General features: G+C 38.6%; 2 protein-coding genes across 4 annotated transcripts in view; both read left to right on the top strand.

The window, feature by feature from the left end:
* Positions 1-5,959: 5,959 nt before the first annotated feature.
* Positions 5,960-10,169, top strand: LOC127658266 (acyl-coenzyme A thioesterase THEM4-like). The gene is made up of 6 exons (XM_052147466.1): positions 5,960-6,483; positions 6,886-7,081; positions 8,250-8,412; positions 8,645-8,755; positions 8,890-9,014; positions 9,619-10,169. Exons 1-6 carry the CDS (start codon positions 6,367-6,369, stop codon positions 9,666-9,668), a joined length of 762 nt encoding a protein of 253 aa, XP_052003426.1. The 5' UTR covers positions 5,960-6,366; the 3' UTR covers positions 9,669-10,169.
* Positions 10,170-12,406: 2,237 nt separating this feature from the next.
* LOC127657999 (nuclear receptor ROR-alpha A-like) overlaps positions 12,407-22,023 on the top strand; it is a 67,558-nt gene continuing 57,941 nt past the window's right edge. For all 3 annotated transcript variants that reach the window (XM_052147055.1, XM_052147054.1, XM_052147053.1), the window contains exon 1: positions 12,407-12,845. In XM_052147055.1, coding sequence (XP_052003015.1) covers positions 12,788-12,845 — 58 coding nt within the window. In that variant the 5' untranslated portion in view covers positions 12,407-12,787. The remainder of the gene's footprint in view (positions 12,846-22,023) is intronic.

Here is a 22,023-nt window from a genome sequence, read left to right as displayed (position 1 = left end):
CCAAGATGAGGAGAGGAAGAAAGCAGAGGAAGAGATTGAGAGTTTAAAAAAGCAGATTCTAAGCAGAGACTTAAAGATTTGCCAATTTGTGGATATGACTGTTGAGACTGCAAGGTAAGAGTTAAGCTATGACCTTATTGGCAAGGTCAGGCAATTACATGAATTCAGAATATTAATTATATTAATTGCCAATATTCTAATTTCTTACAGTCTCTTAATTTCAAGCTCTATACTGTAATATGTAATTAATGTAATTGTTAATGATAGTAGTCTAAAGAACTGTAATATCAAACTGTAAAACTTATGCTCTCTCTTGAGCTTATAAGTTCGAAGATCACAAGTCAAAATAGTTTGTACATGGAGTCTTTTCATTTGTCTCTTCACAGGAAGTTATGCACTGGTTCGTAAATGTGAAGGAGCTTTTTTTGAAGCAGAGGTCCAATGGAGCACTATGCAAAAATTATGGACTGTTGGACTGTTCATATAATGTGTTGTGGATGTAATTTCTTTTAATGCACAAATAAATGTGGATTGAAGACCAATATTAAAAAATCCCTCATATTTTTGCAAATAGTGTAAAATGGCAAGTTGCAAAAACCAAAAGTTACCTTAAAGGAATAGTTTACCCTAAAATGAAAATTCTGTCAACATTTTCTCACCCTCATGTTGTTCTAAACCCTTGTGTATTTTCTTCATGTGAAACACATTTTAGGCAGTCATTATTCACTTTTAACCTTGGGCGACCCCGTGACCCACTTCGCTATATGCAACGCATAATTGACATTTATTTAAACGGCCTGATCGCAGTTCAGAAGACTCTGGGCTGTAAGAAAAGGGTTCAACTTTCGACGTACGGAGTCATGTGACAAAACAATATGGTGCAGATCATAGCTGAGTTTGTCTTTGGGAGAAACACCAACAAAACTACAGTACATTTGGTAAGAAAGCTCATTATGTTTTTACATTGAAACCTGTTTGAGTCAAACCGATATGCCATTTTTAAAATATGAGCAATTTATGGTGATTTATGCTTTTTCGCTATTTCACTATTTTTCCTATATTTACTGTACATTATCACATTGAGAATCAATGGGTTTTTCCAAAAGCTGAAAATGTTAGGATGTGAGTTAGGATGAAAATAAGGTGCATTTCGAACTTTTCTGTGACCATTAGGCAGCACACCGGATGTTAAGTCATTCACTATATAGGGAGCAAGGGGGCATTCTATAGCATTCTGTAGAAGTCTATTCACTCCTAAAATGACTTAAAGTTCAGTTTCAGGCTGCAGATGATGTTTGCACTACTCAAGTTTTGCAGATATGGGACAATTATAATCAGTACAGAGATTCAGCATTTCTAATGTATGATGTGTTTTATTTTAACGTGGTTTGCAGTGATTGGACAATGCTGGCCATTACTTTGAATCAGAATTAATTACACTAATTTCTGATTGGTGAAATGTGTCAGCATGGCTAGCACTTGTTTGTTTGACAGTGCAAAGACATAACATTGACATAAAAAAATATATATTTTAACATAAGTCAAATCAAGTCAAATAATTTTTATATGTAATACACATTGTTCCAAAGCACATTTACTGAAAATCAGCTTTAATGTCTGTAACGTCTCAAAACATGAATAATCAACACTGCTGGAAAGATAAGATAAATGTAAGATACAATGAAAGTCAAGGGGGGTGAGTAAATTAAAACAGAACTTTTCTGTTAGTTACAGAATGGAAATATCCCTTTAAGGATTCACACTTATGATTATGCATGTTTTCCATTTCCAAAGAACATGTTTGTTCTTTTATCAGTCTGTCCAATGTACCGTATTTGCATATTCAGATAAAAACACAAGTTATTACTCTCTGATATTGTCTTATTTCCTCATGCAGGCTGCCCCGATTAAGTTGTAAACCTTTAAGAATGATTAATTATTTATTTATTTATTTTCAATTGTGTATTGCTTCATTTTACTTGAGCAGTCAGCAGAGACTTAAAGCAAAGATTCTTTAGAATAGCTGTGTAGACTTTTCTGTTCTGCACACAATTGGATTGGCAAGATCCGTGATGGTTGGAGGATGGGGTGTGTCTTCATAATCTGCCCATCTAAAACAACAGACTGGAGGGTGATTGAAATGTGGCTTTTTGTCAAACTGTTAAAAATAATTTGCTTTCAAAACAAGTTTGCAGGTATGACTGTCCATTCTAATAAAAAATAAATGTACTTTGAAGGGTTTAGTTTGATTATTACTGGTTACAGGCATTAGGCCTACATTCTTTATTACTCCACAAATGTGGAAGAAATGTTGTATTTGTCCATTTGGTTTCAGTTTATGTTCAAAAAAGTCATCACTATTCTGCCACTGCATTTTTCACCAAAATCATGGGATGTTTGATGGTGAAAGACAGGCGTATTTGAGTATTTCTGTAACTGCTGATCTGCTGGGACTTTCATGCACAACAGATATAGAGATTACACTGAATGGTGCCAAAAACAAAAGGCATCCAGTGAGCGGCAGTTCTGTGGCCAGAAATGCCTTGTTGATGACAGAGGTCAGAGGAGAATGGCCAGACTGGTTCAAGCTGACAAAAAGGCTATGGTAACTCAGATAACCACTCTGTACAATTTTAGTGAGCAGAATAACATCTCAGAATGCACAATATGTCGAAGGATGGGAAAGCAGAAGACCACGTTGGGCACTTTATGAGGACCTCAGTGAGTGTAAGTCATCAAGCACGGAAATAGACAATGGATATGGTGATCTTCAACATGCAATTTCAAAACTGAAGATTGCATTAATTTGTTGAAATATGTCATGCGAAAGAGGAAAGCAAAAGGATTTTGATAGAAAAAGATCACATGACCAGTTTCATCTGATTTATGAGGCAGCGTTGAGTATTGTGTTTTTTGTCGAATTGTCCAACTTCTAGTTCTGCAATCTGATATAAGAGGTAGAAAAAAAAGCAGTTCTGTTAACCTGTTGATTTACATTCAAGCTGCTTCAGCTGCTTCCAGTAAGACCCTTTTTACTCAGTCTTTCTTTGAAGTTTTTGGAAATTCCCCCTTCCTCCTTATGACAGGACAAAATGTTGCTTGTTGCAGTCTAAAATTAAGGAATCTGCGGAATATAATACAGTGGGGCGGGAAAGCGTGTACTGAACATATTTACCAATGATTATCTTTTTTCATGGTAGCTAATTTCATATTAGCTCTGTAATGTCAGAGCAGGACACACTGATCCGCTCTAATGTGAGCAGTCATAATAGCAACCCCTAATTCCTCAAAAGGAAGTTTTTACATTCTACACAAATACAAATACACATAAAATAATTCAAGTTCAAAATATGTGATCGTTTTATAGGTCTCTTCGATGACTTTGTGTGACCTTTGATCAGAATTTAGTCATTTTCCATATAATGTTCCCTCTATAGTGCTACGCTCTTTTTCCAATGTTGATAGGCCTATTGATTTTTATATAAAATGATCATGTGACCAATTTCATGTGATTTTTAAGCAGCTTGAGTATTATAACAGTCCTTTGTGTTCGAAATGTCTTTACAATGAATGACAACTTTCATACAGGATAACTGTGAATAAATATGGAGCACTGATTGTGATCAACTTTATGGTTTGAACAGAGTTTAATGGTGTATGTTCTTCGTTGATAAATGGTCAGGCCAATCATGGTTTGCTGTACAATGTGCAGCTGTCTCTCCTGTTCCAGTAACCTGTTTAACGCTTCTATTCATACCTATTGAAACATCACACAGGATATAACGACCTGTTCCTGTTGTCATAAATCTGAACTGCATTTACAAAACAAAACAGAATTTGAATCCCTCTCCCTTCAAAGCAAATACCGCACAAAAAACTATTCAAAGGAGGATTCAGAACTTTTGTGTACACAGAGAAACTACAGTATGTTAGAGCTGGATTCAATGTGACTAAATTATGGTCTTTGTAATCCCAATGTAACTTTTTTAAATGATCCTGCAAGCAAATATAATGTAGCAGTTTTTCAGGCAAGCATTTTATTCATATTTTCATGGAGTATTTATTCAGGCTCAAACAGGTTCAAGAGTGGACAAAAATACTATTATGACATATTTGAGATCCTCTTTAACTCTCTCTGACCATCAAAAGATCATCCTTTCCGTACATGATTACACAGATGGTCTGTAGCCTATAGTTATGCAATAATGATGGTACATTGGATAATCCTGAAATTTGTTCTGAGGAACAACACTCGTTTGACAGCTGCTATTTGTCCTAGATTATAACTATTTGAATAGAACCACAGTGTTATCTATACCTGTGCATTCAACTGCAGATATTGTAGACCAGGTAAATACATATTTTCTCTGAAAATGATGCTTTTAATTTATTAGGCATTATTTGTGAAACATGAGCTTCTGTTTCATGATTAAGGCTCATAAATTTTACGGTGCCACTGAGGAACCTGAACCCGTGAGAAACATTAAAAAAATTTGCCTTCTGAATGAGTAGAACTTTAAATTTCAAAAGGTCCACCAGAAGTACTTTTGTTTCCTGAATCAATTTGCTCATTCTAACCCCTAATACCACCGATATGCTGTTACAAATTCTTTTCACCAAGGTTGACATACCTGTATAGTCATTCCCAACAAATGTGTTAGTTAAGATGCACAAGTTTTTAGACACACTTATGTTTTTATAAGAACATCTCCATACTTCCAGATATACATAGTAGATATTTTTTAGAAAGCCAATGTCCAGTATATAGATGTCTTGTTTGTCACAGATTCACAATTCTGGTACAAGTCAAAACATAGTGTCAGTACAAGACATATTAACTGCTCTGTTTAACTCTAAATAAATCTGTAGTTGATGCACATTGTTGAGTGTAATCTGTTTACAAATTATTAGTTTCTGTAATTCAATAGATTTTTCATTCAAAAAGCAGTGGGGCCAGTTACACATTACATTTTACATTTTTGTAATTAGATTAAAGTTTCTGACTTTTTATTAAGAACTTTTAATGGCATTGTGGTATACATTAAAAAAAGTATCATATTTATATAGAATAATACATTTAATACATGAATTATAGTAATATATATATATACATCTGTACATATTAATATGCATGTGATAATGAACCAGGTGGGAATATAGACAATATTTTGAATTTGTTATGCAGAGAAGCAAAAACTTAAGCATAAAGTAGAGAATAAATTAAAAGCAAATTAATTAGCAATGTGACTACATTTACACTAAAAACAGGTAAAGTAATCATTTTACAATATTAGATTAGTCATTATTAATTGGTAGTGGATTATTTAATTTACCCAACCCTTGACACATTATGGATCTATGTATTTTTCTTTGGCAACACCGAGATTTTAGGTTAAAATGTATAGGAATGTATAAGGGCATACATCTTGGGTCCTGCTACTGGTCACCATTCTTTTCTTTTTATCACTTTTTTGAACATTTACTAGTTCAATTTGATGGTCCTACAGTATGACATGTTTATTTTAAAGGTACAACTATTCCAATTAATATTGAATTTCTTAATGAATACAAGTTTATAAACTCTGCGTGCATTATAATTATAAATGCAAAGAAAATTATGTAGAATTGTTTCAGAGGATGTTACACCAATGTCAACAAACCAAATGTGTTAGAATTAATTTCTTTACAATTGTCTTCTCTCTGTATTTCTGTACCCTTAGTCTGCCCCTGTCTTTCTGCACAAGCTTGTTTTTCGATTGTCGAAAAACAAAACATTGTGCGAAACAGATTATAAAAAGTCAGTGCTCTGAAATTACGGGCGCTCCAACGTTGCTGTGGCAACCGGCAAACAGGATGTCGTAATCCTTGAACCCACCAATCCGCTGCACGTTTTAGCGTCACGCGGTTAGAATGACACGCGCAACGACTCCACGTGCTTGAACTAGCCAATCACTGATGACGTCCATGGTTGTGAAAGTCATACAGATCACCAGATTGAGTTGGTCTTTTATATATTAAAGTTGGCCGTCGTTTTACACAATCTTTGATCAATAACTAATTATAAAATATATGTTTTTTTTGGATGACATTACGACAATCGCGTGCTGATACGTTTACCAGTTTGAGGTATGAAACGCACTAGCCAGCTAACAAGTGTTCACAGCATGATCGGAAACCCGGAAGGTTGAACTGTCATCAGTTAATTGAATTGTGTCATATTTATATGTAGTAGTTAATTAGGTATTGCGAACACGATATCTTGGCCTTCCAGGACAAGAGCACACATCTGGCTGTGCTACATTTGTTTGGATTGGTTAGCCAGCCACTGCATTTCTTTGTGAATCAATAGACTGATTTGCTGTCATCATGTTTGGACACATAGCGAGAAGACTTGGCCACCTCTACGGCCATCAGATATCAAATGGACTGAGAAGAAGCAACCTTTTTCAGCTGTCCTTTAAAGAGACCAGACGTCCTGTATCGGTATGGTTTATTCATGCCTGTATTTAAGTAGTCGTGTTAATGGCAGATCCTGTGTAGAGTGTATGATTTAGCTGCCAGCTGATGTTTGTTGTGCTGTCAGAAATGTGTCACGTATGCCATCAAAATTTCAGGCTAAATATGGCTATATTGTCCGCTATCAATAAAAAAAACAAGAACAAACAGGCACAAAAACAGTCCCTGAAACAGTGTCTGTTTTTGGGAATACCACTGCCACTGCATTTTCTTTAATATTTTTTTTTCTATACGTGTATATTGAGCTCTAATGTACTCTAATGTAATGTCTTTAGCACAGTTTTACCTGGTCAATAGCCTTAAAACTCAAACTTGAAATTATTTAAACTAGAAAATAGTTAAAAATCTGCAATGATGCTCTTTGTCCAGACGATGTCGCTGTGGCCCTTCAGCGCAGCTCAGTCGCGGGACTTCAGTCAGCCCAACTCATCGTGGAGTCCCGAGATGCGCAGACTGTACGATCACTATAATGCACAGTGTGAGGTAGAGACCGATAACGGAGAAAAAACAAGGGGGCCTTGGCGGAAGTTACCCAGCTACAACCGATCCCTCAAATATGCTACAGGTGATTAATGCCAAAGTTGTGTGTTTAATTTCCACAAAACACACATACTGATGTTATGTATACCTTGAATGCACTTTCTTGCATTGGATAAAAGTTTGCATTTTTTCCACAAACTTTAAGTTTGGGGCTCTGTACCTTTTACATCAAACTTCTGTTTGGAGCTTCCAACCCTTTTTTGTAGCTTGGCCTGCTGGCTGCTATAGCTATACTTCTGAACAGATCCCATTGTAGAAATTCACTATTCACAGTCGTCCATGATTAATTTAATACATGAGTGAAAATGTCCAAAAACAGAGATTAAGCAAGTAGTATTCAGCTGTTCATGTGATGCTAACATGGCAGCCCCCATGAGGGGACCCTCTCCATGTAGAATAAAACAGTGTTTAAAAGTCTTTATCTCATGTGAGTGGTTATGATTAAAAACATATTTTAAATTAGTGTTCATTTATTCAGGAGTAAAACTTTTTAATGAGTAAAAAATTACTGGGTGCACCTCTAAAATATGAATCCAAGCCACTTAAATCCATTAGGGAAACGAAGCAAAACATTAATATAAGTCACAGTGACAAAAATCTTTTTTTTTTTTTTTTTTTTCACAAAAAAAGTGACAAAAATCTTAATTGTACATTGTTTCTCTTGATATTTTCATTGCAATTAATTTCAATTAATAGAATTAACTGTGCATTAAAATACTTATTTTGTGTGGATTAACTGCATGCCATATTCTTTATGAAGGCTGCACATCCAAAACAAGCCGAGAGCTGTGCTTCTGAATCACTTCATTGCTATTTTGTTCATCAGTTAATCAAGGCAGTAACTAACTTTTAACTTCACATTGGGCCTCTTTGTAGCATGATAAACACAACAGTTAATACAATTTGAAATAAATTACAAATAGAAAGCAAGCAACGCACATGTCTGTAATTGGTTAATGCTTTACCGTTGCAAAAATAATAATAATAATAACTGACTAAATGAAAATAGACCAAAATTAAATGCAGTAATTTATACTTTTCACAATTAATTATTTGTAGCAGCTGTAATTGTGATGGCAGTTATTTGTTTTAATAATTGTGCAGCCATATTAAAACTGACCTTTTTTCCTGAGATAGACATGACAAAGTTTTTGAGTGTAAATGTTGAATGTCAATTTGTTTCTGTCTGGTAGGGGGCGCATACCTCAGCAAGTTGATCCAGGCAAAATCTCGACTTTTCACAAGAAGTGTTAAAGAGCAGGGTGCAACATTCGAATATGTGGTATTTGTCAATAAGGAGGAGAAGAGCTGCGTTTGTGTGTTTCAGGCAGGACATTTACTGGAAGGGGCACCTGGGTGAGCAAAAAGTGCTTTCAAAATAAGATGTAAAAATGATGGATGTGTCAATCGCAATGTTTGAAATATTAGAGCTCAATGTTTGAAGTTCTTTGCTTTAATGCAAATGACTGAAATTGAATGCGACCTTTTTAGGCAGAGTGAACCCTAGCACTCATTTGTGAAGGATGGGGGAATCCCATGTTAAGTTTTGGAACAGGAAGTGATGTCAGACTATTTTCCTGTGTGGTAGGCATGTACATGGCGGAGCCATAGCCACCATGATTGACACAGTGACGGGTACTCTTGCCGGCTACCTGTCAGGACCAATTATGACTGCCAATCTTAACATCGACTACCGCAGGTGAACTAATATTTTAGTGCTTCAGAAGCATTTAAAAGGTTTGAGAATAGTCTTATAGTTTGTAATGGTTTTAGAGTTTGGTTATCTGTGATCTCGATGAATATTCACCTGTTAAACCCTGTTCTCCTGTACAGTCCCATGCCTCTGGGTAGTGTGGTTCTATTCCACAGCACTCTGGATAGAATAGAGGGGAGGAAAACCTTTGTCACTTGCAAAGTGACCAGCACTGATGAGTCCAAACTCCACACAGAGGCCACAGGTGGAGTACACAAACAATACACAAACGTCTGTAATTCCTCTGTGCATATTATATAAGAGAGCAAACAAGCTGATGTCCCTGATGCAATCAGTGTGAAAATATGCATAAACACCCAATTAAATCAGACTACATTAAACCACATAATGCACACACCCATGTAGATTCACTTCACACATTTTATCTCCTTTTTGCACGCCGATACCACACAGCTGAGAGACCAGTCTGTCACTTATCATGTGTTACTGCTATGTCACAGAATCTTTCCTTTATCACCATCATGAAGTATTCCAAAATCTCCAAAAATATTCCCATATGACTGACATGTTTTTTGTTTGTTTTTTATTTGTTTTAATTGCTGATTTCTGGCCTTTTAAGCCAAACTCGCAAATTTGCTCTATGCTCATCACTCTGAACATAATATTCTATATGTTATAACACATGTTATATAACAATATAACAATATAACACTTGCATAAATGCATATCTTGAACACTTCTTTTGAGGAAATGCATTACAGATGTATTGCAGAAACATTTGTAGTTAACGGATCTTATGTGCTGATCTTTTTTTCTCACGTTCTCTACTCCTTTTTCTTTCCCTGCAGCTCTATTTGTGTCAATAAATGTGGGCCATTTATTTGGAGCACGAAGCTGAAAGTAGCCCAGAATCCACCACAGGGCTGTGTGCATATGTGCATATCTTTATACATGTGAGTGAGATTGCAGGTGTGTGTGTGTCTGAGGTGGATTGTGTGTGTGTTTGCGCGCACGTGCAATGACCAACTGATCTAGCTGATATTTTACCTCAGCTTTGTGAATGAGGTATTCAGAAATGCACACATGTAAGATTTACACAGAATCCTCCATGTATTCACCACTGGCTGCCTCATTATTTATAATAACATTTTATTAATCTTTTATATTTATTTAGAGTGTATCTACTTTTTAATCATTTGGTTTCTGTAGTATTATAAGGATTGCAAAATGAAAACCTCTGTGGTCTTTACACTTTTTAGCAGTGCCATATTGCTTATGGTGTTCAAGAAAATTTGAGCATATTGTGTTTTAAATGGAAATTTGTTAATTTAAATGACCTTATTATGCTTATTATTATTGACTGATAACATGTTTATCTGCCATCATTCTTTAACATTAAAGCCACAAATCTTGATTTGTGTGGTTGTTGTTTTTTCCTGGAAAAGTTATTTTATGAGCTGCCTTTTCTTAGCTCCCAAATTTCTTGTCTGTAGGTCAGTCAGTCAGTCAACCAATCATTCAATTATTCAGTAAGTTGCACATTTTTAAATGCATTTAAAAAAAAAAAAAGAAAGAAAAAGTGTCAGTGCTGTAATTTCAAACTGAAGCTAATTGATCTTGTTTCAAGTTGGAATGTGGCCACAGCATGTCTCTGTCAGTTTAAATCAGACCTGTCCAGCATCATGAAATTCAGTTTCAATCTGTCTTTACCAAAGAATACATGAAACATACAGTAATCACCTTCTTTATGCTATGCCCATTTCTCTGTATGCTATGAACCTCATTCTTCTTAGCAAGTATGAAGGTGGGTGGTTGTCCACTGTATCCATGTTGTGTGCATGCATTAAATCCATTCCACATTGCTACATATATTCCAGTAAATTTGACTTAATGACACCACAGTTTTACGATAATGAATGACACATTGTCCACATCAGAGGGGTGTGCATTCATATGTGGAGTCTTTGAACTTAGCATCTCTGTGTCAATTCTGTCATGCGGTGTAGTCTAACTTCATATGAATGCAGCCTTAGGTGCATCCTGTGCTTATGTACATATACAGTACCTATTTTAGATTAATTTTCAGCAAATTATCCCCTCTCTCATCTCAGGTAGAGAGTGAAAGAAACATCTAAACTCATCTCTTTCTCTGTATCTCTGTGGTGGCCCCTGTTGTCTCCCACAGGCCCCTCGCACATCACATATATAGGACGCAGCTAGAGTTGGGTTTCTAACTCTGGAGAGGGCCGAGTGTACTCTGGCTTTGCGTGATGGCTTCTGTGGGAACACTGAAGTGAAGCTCTGTGGGGAGATATTTTCCACGTGTGGTGCTAACGTTCAAACCTCTGACCAAAATACAATTTTCCCCTTCTCGCTATTGCCTTGAAATCAAAACCTTTTACATTTAGCTTACATATTTGAGACACATTGGCGTTTTTATCATTAATAATTACAGTAACAGAAAGAAAGTCTTTCTGACTCAGATTAAGACTAAGTTTTTTTTTTTAGCCAACATAATTTATTTGGATAAAGTCTAACTAATGTACTATAGTTGTTTTAACTCAACTTTATTAGGTTCTTTAAACTGGGTTTACTAAGGTGTATTTTAATAAATTTTCTTCTGTTAATCCAAATTATTTTATTACATGAAAGATTAGTATATAAATGCCAGATGAGAAAGTGCAAGGACAGTGAAACTAAGCGGCACACAAATCAAGTATCACTTGAAAGTGAGTTACACATACCATTCTTTACTACAATAGTAATTACCAAAACTTCAGCATAGCAGGCATAAAATACCAATAAACCAGAACACTAAACTATTTCACTTAATTTCAAAAAATGTTCTTCCGATCCAGTCCCGTGCAATCCCCTGCCCAGTTTTAAAAATGCTAGATTTTACACCACACAAAGTATTAATGTACTCCCAACTCAAATATATTAATAAAGCCATTTAAAAAAAATAAAAGGATAGAACACAATGAAATCCAGTTTTGACAAAGTGTTCTAGACTTGTGTTGCTTTAGTTCATTTGAATTAAATAAATTGAACAAGCAGTAAGAGTCCTTGCTTTGAGTAGGTCAGAAATGTTAGATGATTATTTCCTCCAAGACCTGAGGTTTAGTGAAAACAACAGAATTGTGAAATAATTAATGCTTACGTGAAAACTACCAATTTTTTGGGTTAATTACAATGGAAACGGCTGAATTCATTAAAGTGTGGATACACTGTCATAGTCGCCACATGTCATCCATTGACAGTTCAGGCCTTGTAGCCTGTAGTGTTCAGAATTCAACTCTTCACATATCACAGTGAAAGAGTATGTAGATTTACATTAAATAACTACAAGTTTATTCTTTGTTTAGTTGTTGCAGTTTGGAATGGAAAATAAACCGCATGGAAACAACAATTGTACTATCAGCACAAAGGTGTCTTTTGTTAATAATAAACAATACATTCATACAAAATTAAAGTGGACATAAAGGCTTAAACAATTTCGCACTACTCTTCACTCTCCCGTTAAAATAATTACTCTCGCGCTTCCCGCGCCTATTACATAATGATTGATGACATAACACGGTACTGGCTTGGGACAGCGCGAGCTCGGACACAGTCATTGCGCGCGCCAGAGGCCACTCGGTCAATTTATCCAACAAGTGCTCGTTTCTCTCTGTCTCTCACTCCAGGACCGGTCAACGACAGTTAGGCATGTTATTTGCATTCAAGCTACTGCTGAAGAGAAGCGGAGGAGCGTTTTGACATTACCCTTGTTTGTTTATTGACCAACCGCACCAACTTTTAGGCAGTTATTGAAAAATGACGATGTGCTTGTTAAATCGTTTGCGGCGTCCTGGTCGTTAAGGTGTCAGCTGTTACCATATTTTCTTTAGTTTTCTTTATTTTCAAACTAGAATTGTATTCGTTATGTAATTAGTGATATAAAGCAGCACTTAACATAAGTGAACAACAAGGTAAAGAGGAAGGACGTGTGTTGTCGCAAAGTTTTGACTGAAAGTAATGGAAAATGACGAACCCGAATCGCCGGACCCGAACCATGCCAACACTCAGACTAGAGGTAAGGGTCTCATTCAATAACCCATTACACACATCTATGCTACATTAGGAACATGTTCAGATTGGGTGTGCTTATGGGCATGTGAGGGTTCGTGTGCGTGCAACACACATTAGCGAAAATGAAACATTGCCACAAACACGCACCCACATATAGTGATAGATATGAGACCAGTTGGTGCCTAAAAATACACCCCTTATGTGACAGCAAGTGCCTGTCTATGTCTGCCAGCAGTCCTATACTACAGCGCTTGTGCCAAGTCTATGCCAGCGAAACCACAACTCTGGCATGACTTCTTCCTCTGATCCAACATCAGCAGTATGCATTCATAACAGTGTATTTGGGCTCACTGTGTTGCCAAGTGCAAGACTGTTAAACGTTGTGCAGTGTCACTTTGTCTGTGACTTTATATAATTCTCAGTGTCAAGTGGGATGGCAGTCAAAATCAAAACATTGCTTTGTGTCAAATTTGGAATGCATATAATTAGGGCTGTCACGATTATGACATTTGGCTGACAATTAATTGTCTGTTGTAAGGTTAATGCGATTGTTGTCTTATGATTAATTGTCACATATTTGTCATATTTCTTAAGGTGTGCTTTTCTGCATGTGTGCTTCATATGGGGGGTGCTTTTAAACCACTTGCAACCTTATTAGCAACTGACACATAAGTGCCAGATTTATGTCATACATTCTGCTTCCCACGGATCTCAACCTGGACGAAAGGTTTTTTTGTGCAAATCTTCTGTAAATTTGCACTTTCGATTGGGCATTGTTTCCACTCAGCTGTCATTTGCTGCTACTGTCAAGCAACTGTTTGATGCCGAACACAACAGCGCTTCATGCGTTCTTGGAGAGATTGACAGGTAGGAATTCAGCGGGAAGACTCTCTGCTCCCCTGCAGCTTTCCAGCGAACATCACACTGCCTCCCCGCTCGATACTTCCCTGGTGAACAGGCCACTTCAGCTTCCTGATTCCCCGCAGGACTTCAGCAGGAGTTGAGTATCCTTATAAGCAATTGTATATTGTTAAATTGTATGTGTGTGTGTATTGTTAATATATATGTTCGCTCACGTGTTCAAGATCTCATTCCATAAGTATTCCTTGTGCAAGAGGCACATCCCGCCATCAGATCAGCATGAGACCTGCATTCATTGGGCCACACCCAGAGACAGACTGCCCTCACTGTGAGCTTTGCTCATGAATTGCCCTCGTTTTGAGGGACGATTCAGCCTCCCGCACCCACCCACCTGCTTCTTCTGTGACACCCATGGATTACACGAGGAGGCACGGCGGGGCCGCTAAATCGACCAGGATGAATTTAAGGTGGTCCTCGTGCTGGCACACACCCCAAGAGCCCCTCAATCCCCATGTAACGCATCTATGCTGATATGCACAGCCATGTCTCGTTCGGCGGTTCTGATGCTGGGGATGATGATGATGATGACATGTCTCTTGCTGCATCAGGCGAGTGGCCCTTTCCCCAGCAAGGACGAGGAGCGTGTACGCGCCACTGACAAGGAGATGCTTTGCGTCCTTTCAAGGGCAGTTGAAGAGCTCTATATTGAGTGGTCTCCTCCAGAGGATCCTACACAATCTCACCTTGATGTATGGTTCCTGCAGTCTGGACGGCATCAAGCGGCCGCGTCCCGTTGATCTGCCCCGTTCTTACCTGAAGTTCACTGTCAAAATCATGGTGCGTGTCCTATTCAGCTAGCCCTTGCATTGATTACATCCTCTCTAATGTGGATCATGGGGAAGAAAACGGTTATGCCCAACTACCACCTTGAAAGAAGCAGTAGTCGCACATCTCTGCCCGGCGAGTAGCAGGGTGTGGAACTCACACCCCATTCATCTTTCTAAGCTGTGTCGACTAATGTCCGCACTGACAGGAAGAGCATACTCAGCGGTGGGCCAAACTGGTTCAGCACTCCAATTGCTGAACACCAAGGTGCTCCAATTTTTCCAAGCTAAGCTCCTCAAACAAATGGACAAGCAAGGCTACTATCCTGAGACATACAGCTCCGCACCGCTACGGACTTAGTGCTGTGAGCCACGAAAGTCACAGCACTGGCAAGTATACGCTTTCCCCAGTGCGCCTCCTTCATTCTGTCATCAGCAAAGTCCATGTGGACATGGAAAGTTCTGTTCATTGTGCCGAAATGGCCCAATCAGTCCTGGTTTCTGGAGGAGGTAGAAAAACTGGACGGGCCTTCAAGGGAAATACCGCTGAAGAAAGATCTTCTCTCTCAAACACAAGGCACAGTTTGGCATCCCGAGCCAGAGCTGTGAAGCCTACACCTGTTGCCTTTGTACGGAGCACGCTAAAGTCCAGAGTGCCAACCACGAGACTCCGCTACGCACTAAAATGGAATGTGTTCACTGATTGGTGTCTTTCACATGGCAAAGGCCCAGTAAACTGCCCTATACATGAAATTCTCATAAATCTTCAAGAGCGATTAGATGCAGGACTCACTCCATTTGTGTATTAACTATATCTGTGTATCATGCACCTGAAGCCGGCACCACTATATCAAAAGTCATTTAATCATAAAGTCCCTTAGAGGAGCAAGATGATTCAATTCACCTCGGCCGGCTACAGTCCCAACTTGGAACCTAGCTTTGGGCCTAGAAGCACTTTCAGGGCCCCGCTTCAAGCCTTTGGACTCTGTTGATTTATGGATGCTCTCCATTAAGACCACACTATTGCTGGCTCTGGCCTCAATAAAACAGGTTGGTGATTTACATGCACTATCAATTGACAATTCACGTCTGGAGTTTGACCCCGGTCTGTCTAACCATGCCCTTCAGAACACAGGTGGTTCACATTTAAGCCTTCTTCCCTCCTCCATTTAATTTGGATGAGGACCAATCCTTGCATTTGTTATGCCCTGTGCGGGCGCTACATGGATACGTTGAGCTCACCTGCCTGTTCAGACTGTCTCATCAGCTCTTTGTGTGCTATGGAGGATGCATAAAAGGAATATCCATCTCCAAGCAAAGACTTTATCACTGGATCGTTGATGTGATTGCCCTGGCTTACGAGTCGTGGGGTAAGATTTGCCCAATTGGTGTTAAAGCATGCTCAACTAGAGGCATGGCCTCCTCATGGGCATGGACAAACAGTGTGACTTTACAAGACATACAGTATGTTTTGCAGCAGGATGGTATTCTCAAAACACATTTGCAAGGTTTTACAACCTAGACGTAACGGCTCTATCTTCACAAGTCTTCTCTGTTTAGAGCGCATGCTATTTAATTTGCCAAACATATACATATGCCCCTCCCTTTAAATACAGGCTCCCCATCATTTTACACAACCACCTGCTGTCAGGCCATTGTAATTTACCATAAAGTCACAAGCACTTTCATTATAGATAAACTCCTGGGTTTGTGAAGGGGTTAATTCATACTATATGACCATAGTTCATATATTCATTCTGAGTGCTCCCCCCTGGCCCAATATGAGGGTAACTCACTCATGCGTCATGTTTCCTCTCTGGAAGGTTATGCTGTGTAGTGTGGTGTGATTCTGTTCCCCATATGTGTTAGCAAATGCAATGTCAAGTCTTCTTAGTTGTAAGGGAACGTCTCGGTTACATACATAACCTTAGTTCTATCGGGAAGACACGCAGGCTTGAGTGAAGTTTAAGATGCCATTTATTTGATAAATGTAAAACAGAAAGTAATGTCTCTCTCTTTGGCGTAGGTCCCGTCCGGCAGTCCGAGGGAGTTGTGCCCGGAACCGGCATATCCTGCCGGAGATAGGAGGCAGGGGCGTGGAGCCTACCCCCGTGCGGGACAGGGCTCAGCTGGTGGTGGTGGGGTGGTTGAGGTTGCCTGTGTTTTAGCACACTGAAACAGCAATGTGATAGAGTGTGAGCAGACTTATAAAGCAATGGCTTACATGCGATTGGCTAGGAATTACCCCGCTAATGAAGTGATGATGTACAGCTGCTAGTCTTCCCGCTAGAACTACGCTGCACTTCCATTTCCGTGAGACGAAGGGAACAAGACATTGCCAATGCTCCGAATTCTTTTGAGGTGCGAGTGTTGTGCTCCTTGTCCCTCAGTCAGAAAATTCTTAGGAATGGTGTTTGCGTGTCTGTTTTATAGCAAACAGCTTTGTGCCTAAAAGGGCGGGACTCAAACACCATAGCCAATATTAGAATATTGGCATTATTGCAGAGATTTTAACTAGCAACTAGTGGGTTAAACCCACGAGCCCTTATTTGTCATGAAGCAAAACCTTTGAGATTTTGTTTCATCATTTTATCACACCACAGAATTAAAGTAAGTGTACTTAAAGTAACATTTGCCATTACACATTCATTTAAAGTGAATCCGGAGCAATTTGCATTCACTATCACAGTTTATACTTGTTCGTTTATATATTCATGGGAGTTGGCGCAAGCCTCTGCTGGCAGCGCGCGCATGCCCGCTAGTGTTTTGGATTCAGAGGGCTTGAGAAGCTCTTCACGCACTCTTCCGGACCGGAGCTGGTTGACCTCTGCAGTGCGGCTCATTGACACTGACTCTGAGTTTAACTGAATGACACAAACGCGCAGTTCATGGCATTTATATTTGGGGATTAAAATGTTACTGGAATTTGAATGCTCAATAATCAGGGTTGTCTCAAATAGCCACAGTTAGATCAAATAATCGTGATCAGATGGTTATTTAATAATCACAACAGGCCTACATGTGATTATAAAGTGGAAATGGATATTGGATTAATAACGTGTAACTGGTCCTGCTCGACTCACTCTGAACTGGTGTATCTGGCATGGGAGGCGGGCGCTGGTGCGTCTCTTGAGGCCAGGGGAGTAATCTTTACACATGCTGCACAGCTATCACGTATCAGCTGGCTCCCGTTACACTCACCCTTTCAACCCTACTCCCATACGGGTCACAGAACCGCTGTAACCGGTTCTGCTCGACCCGCTCCGAGCGGGATTTGAACCGGCATCTCCGGCATGAGAGACGGCCACATTAACCAGGAGGCAAAAGGCTACAGCGTCTAGCGACAGTCGCTGGAGTGCCTCTTGAGGCCAGGGGAGTGAGGTTTTACACAGTGCACAGCTACCTACCAGCTGGCTACCGTTCCCCTCACCCTATAAACCTCACTCCCATCCAGGTCACAGCACCACTGTAAATGGCCCTGCTTGACCTGCTTCGAGCACCACTGTAAACGGCCCTGCTTGCCCTGCTCTGAGCTGGTTTCGAACCGGCATCTCAGGCATGGGAGGCGGCCACACTAATGAGGAGGCTAAAGGCTCTCTGCCTCCCCGCTTGACGCTTCCCTGGTGAACAGGCCGCTTCAGCTTCCTGATTCCCCGCAGGGCTTCGGCAGGAGTTGTGTATCCTTATAAGCAATTGTATATTGACAGAGGCTACAGCCCCTAGCAATGACATAACAGCTGGCTCCTGTTACACATGGACATGTAACTTTTTTCTGACATTAAAATTATATGTTAAAATGTATTTATGTTTAAGGGAAAGTGTATTGTTTTAGATGCAGTAATTGTTCAGCCAAGTTTTTCAAAGTTTTAATCACCTTTTAGCTGTTTTTCCATTTCACTTACTTTTAAAGGTACAAATTGTCCATAGTGCCTTAATATGAGGACATAATAACTACATACATAATACTACAAGAATTAGAATATAAACGTTTAAAGTAGTTTTGGATATCACACTGCAGGACAATGCTGTCGCTGCTTGGCGTATCATGTCAACTACCCAAATTCTGTAAAAGATGAATGAGACAATATTTCATACGCACAATTGTAGAGGCAGCTATCGACAGTAATGGGCTGGGGATTTCATTTGTGGAGCATGCAAATTCAGAACTGGTCTTTTAGTGTTTTACAGTTTGTTTGTTTTTGTCTTGTTGTATTCAAACAGTTAAAATGTGAAATATTCAAGTAAAATATAAATTGTGAAATATAAATAAAATGTCCATAATTACATTAGAATAAGGTACAATATTATCAGCTTTTAGAGAACATAGATTTTCTTGTTGCTCAGAGAGTATGCGGGAAGAAAAGGAAAGTCTGGAAAGTAGAACAGAAGAAAAGGAAAGTGATACTCATTGACAAAGAAAGACAGAGATAACAGTATATTTTAGTTACTGGAATGAAGAGCCCTCAAGGGTGTCTTATTACAATCTTGCACAACCTGAGAGGACTCTTTAAGGCATTATTCATCTGAAAGAGTATTGCTTTAAATGGAAATTGATGTATTGGGTTATCTGATGTTGAACTTCTGGCTATTTCACTCTTTTGACATTTTTTTTTATTTGCAGAGATCAGTTTGTCCAGTGACCTCATACTGTGTTAACTGGAAGTAAACGCAGCAGTAACTCTGATAAAAATATGTTAACCATTAACTCCTTTCATGCGATCCAAAAAAGTTTAGTGCATCTAGGGGTGTGTGAAAGTAGTTAAGGAGGTGATATATGTTCAGTCTGATCTAAATTACATTTAGTAATTTAAAGGATAGTTCACCAAAAGAATTATCGCATCATTACTCACCCTCATGCCTTCCCATATGCTAATTATTTCTTTCTTCTGCTAAACACAAACGAAGGTTTTTTTGTATCTCAGCTTTGTTGTTCCACACAATGCAAGTGAATGATGACCAAAACTTTGAAGCTCCAAAAAGCACAAAGGCAGCATTAAAGTATCACATTAGACTCCAGTGGTTTAATCTACAACTCCAATTCAGTAAAAGTTGGGACAGTATGACAAATGCTAATAAAAACAAAAATGAGTTATTTGTAAATTATAATCACCCTTTGCTATATTGAAAGCTCTACGACTACACATTATATTATGTTTTACCCTGTGAATTTCATTGTTTTTTAAATGTACAGTAATTTGAAATAAGATGATTGAAACACTTTCCAAAAAAGTTGGGACTGTCAAGTGTTTACCACTGTGAAAGTCAAGTCAAGTCATTTATATTTGTATAGCACCTTTCACAACACACAAACGCAAACTTTACAGAAAATCATGAATTAACAGAAAATTAAACTGTAATATCTATAAAGTCTTAGTCATCATTGTGTAGTTTGATTAAATATGATAGTAAATTGTCTATATGGGTCAAAGACGTGACGCTTGCTTTTTCTGTCCGACTGAACTTTTTACCAATTAATAAACATTAAAATGAATAAAATTATAACATGTATGTCTACCACCTCCCTTATACATATGCCCACTCTTATTTCTTTAAAAATAATTGGCTTATTGGCCATTTTCTGCCACCTGAAGTGTGAAAACATCATGTGGGGCGACCGTCCGGCCTTGACTTCTGTTTGGACAACTGGTTTTAAATCAAATTAAAATAATTTAAATATAATCCTTACCCTATTTGGCATAATTTTAAACTTGTTTTCCTTTGATTGACAAAGTTATGAAACACACACATTTCAATCATAATAAACAAACAAATCTTGTCCGAAGATGTTCATTGTCTGAAATATCATCTGGGGCGACCATCAAGAAAATATAATTAAGGGACTTTTATTTTGACAATCATCTCAAAGAGGATGTTGCAGCAGCCAGCCTCATGGTGAGGGTCCCACAGAGACAACTAGCAGGTGAGTAGTCACTATCATTTTTACAAACAAATCCTCTTTAAAACTGCTGCAGTGTATACGTCACATTTTGATATCATGTGGGGCGACCAACCTAAACCTGTAAATAATAAGTTTTATACGCAAATCTTTATTTTTAATGTAAATTTGTCAGTGATATGTGGTGAGAAGAAGCTAGCTTGGGTTCTATAGCTAAGCATTAGCCTGTTATACTTGATTAAACTTGAAAACATCATCTGGGGCGACCGAGCATCATCTGGGGCGACCGAGCATCATCTGGGGCGACCGCCACTGATTGCTTAAATGATAGAAAACACATATCATGTATTTGTAGTTTCTGTATGCAAATGTTTTCATTCATTATATGCATTTAGTTGTTTTAAATAACTTTCTACATTTCACCACATATTTTTTCTAAATTTCAATAATTTCCATCCTACTTCAGAGAGGACTAAGCTTAATTCTTTTTGATTATTATGTTTTTATCAGAGAAATGTGTGAATATTAAGCATTCATTCTACTTTTTCCAATTCCTTTTCTAACTCTGTGTATGTTTAAATATACTTTTTTCTAGATGGCCCCACTAACAAGTAAAGAAAAGACTGCTCGCTACAGGCAGCGGATCAATGCAGATCCTGTAGCAAGAGCTGACTATCTTGCCAGGAAAAAAGAAAGGTAAAATCTATAGGTAGTTAACAGTACATAAAATGTAATGTTAGGCCACCAGAATCAGTGACAGTATACTAATGTCAATAGTTTATTATACAATAATTTGTTTCAGCTACCAGAGAAGAAAGCAAAAGGGCACAATCAAATACATGAAGTCACATGAACTATCAGAGAGAGAGAGGAAGAAACAGAAAGCCAAGTGGAAGGCTGCATCAAAAGATTACAGGGAGAGGAAGAAGACAGAAAAGGCGATGCTGGAAACGACACCACCATCCTTAGAAAACACCCCACCAGTTTTAGTTGGTATAGGGCTTTATGAGCAGCAGGAGAATCCAGGGCAAATTGTGGTGAATCCCCTACCTCTAGTGGAGGAATTTAATCCACCGATGTCCTCTACAACAGAGAAAGAGAGAAAACACCCGAGAAACGAGAAAGAAAGAGACTGCAGGCTCAGAATCGTAAACTACGTGAGGAGAACCGAAAACTGGAAGAAAAACTAGCAGAGATGATAAAGGAAAAGGAAAAAGCCAGAAAGAGTGAGATGAGGGCTAAAGAAAGGGTACGGCTGAGTGAGAAGTTCAAACTTGGCAACACAGAGAGCGCAAGCAGTTGTTAGTTTTTTGACAAGAGATGAGAACAGTCGCCTTTTAGCCGGCAAAAAAGATACTATCACCAAAAACAAACTGAAGTACCTGGGGGCCCCAGATGGGATTGGTGGGGCAATAAAGAGAGAAGCGGATCTCTATGTTAACAGAGGAGGTGAGCTGCAGACACCAAAAGCTCTTTATGAGATGCTGACAAAAAGAAGCTCAAGTATCACTCTCTACTGGGTGACAAGTGAGAGCATTGAAAAATGTGACGAGTTGATTCCTGGCAATTTGGAGGCTGTAAAAGGCACCATGAAGATACAC

The sequence above is a fragment of the Xyrauchen texanus genome, chromosome 17 (genome assembly GCF_025860055.1).
Source record: "Xyrauchen texanus isolate HMW12.3.18 chromosome 17, RBS_HiC_50CHRs, whole genome shotgun sequence".
In the NCBI taxonomy this organism is placed as follows: domain Eukaryota; kingdom Metazoa; phylum Chordata; class Actinopteri; order Cypriniformes; family Catostomidae; genus Xyrauchen; species Xyrauchen texanus.
This window is presented reverse-complemented; position numbering and strand designations above follow the sequence as displayed.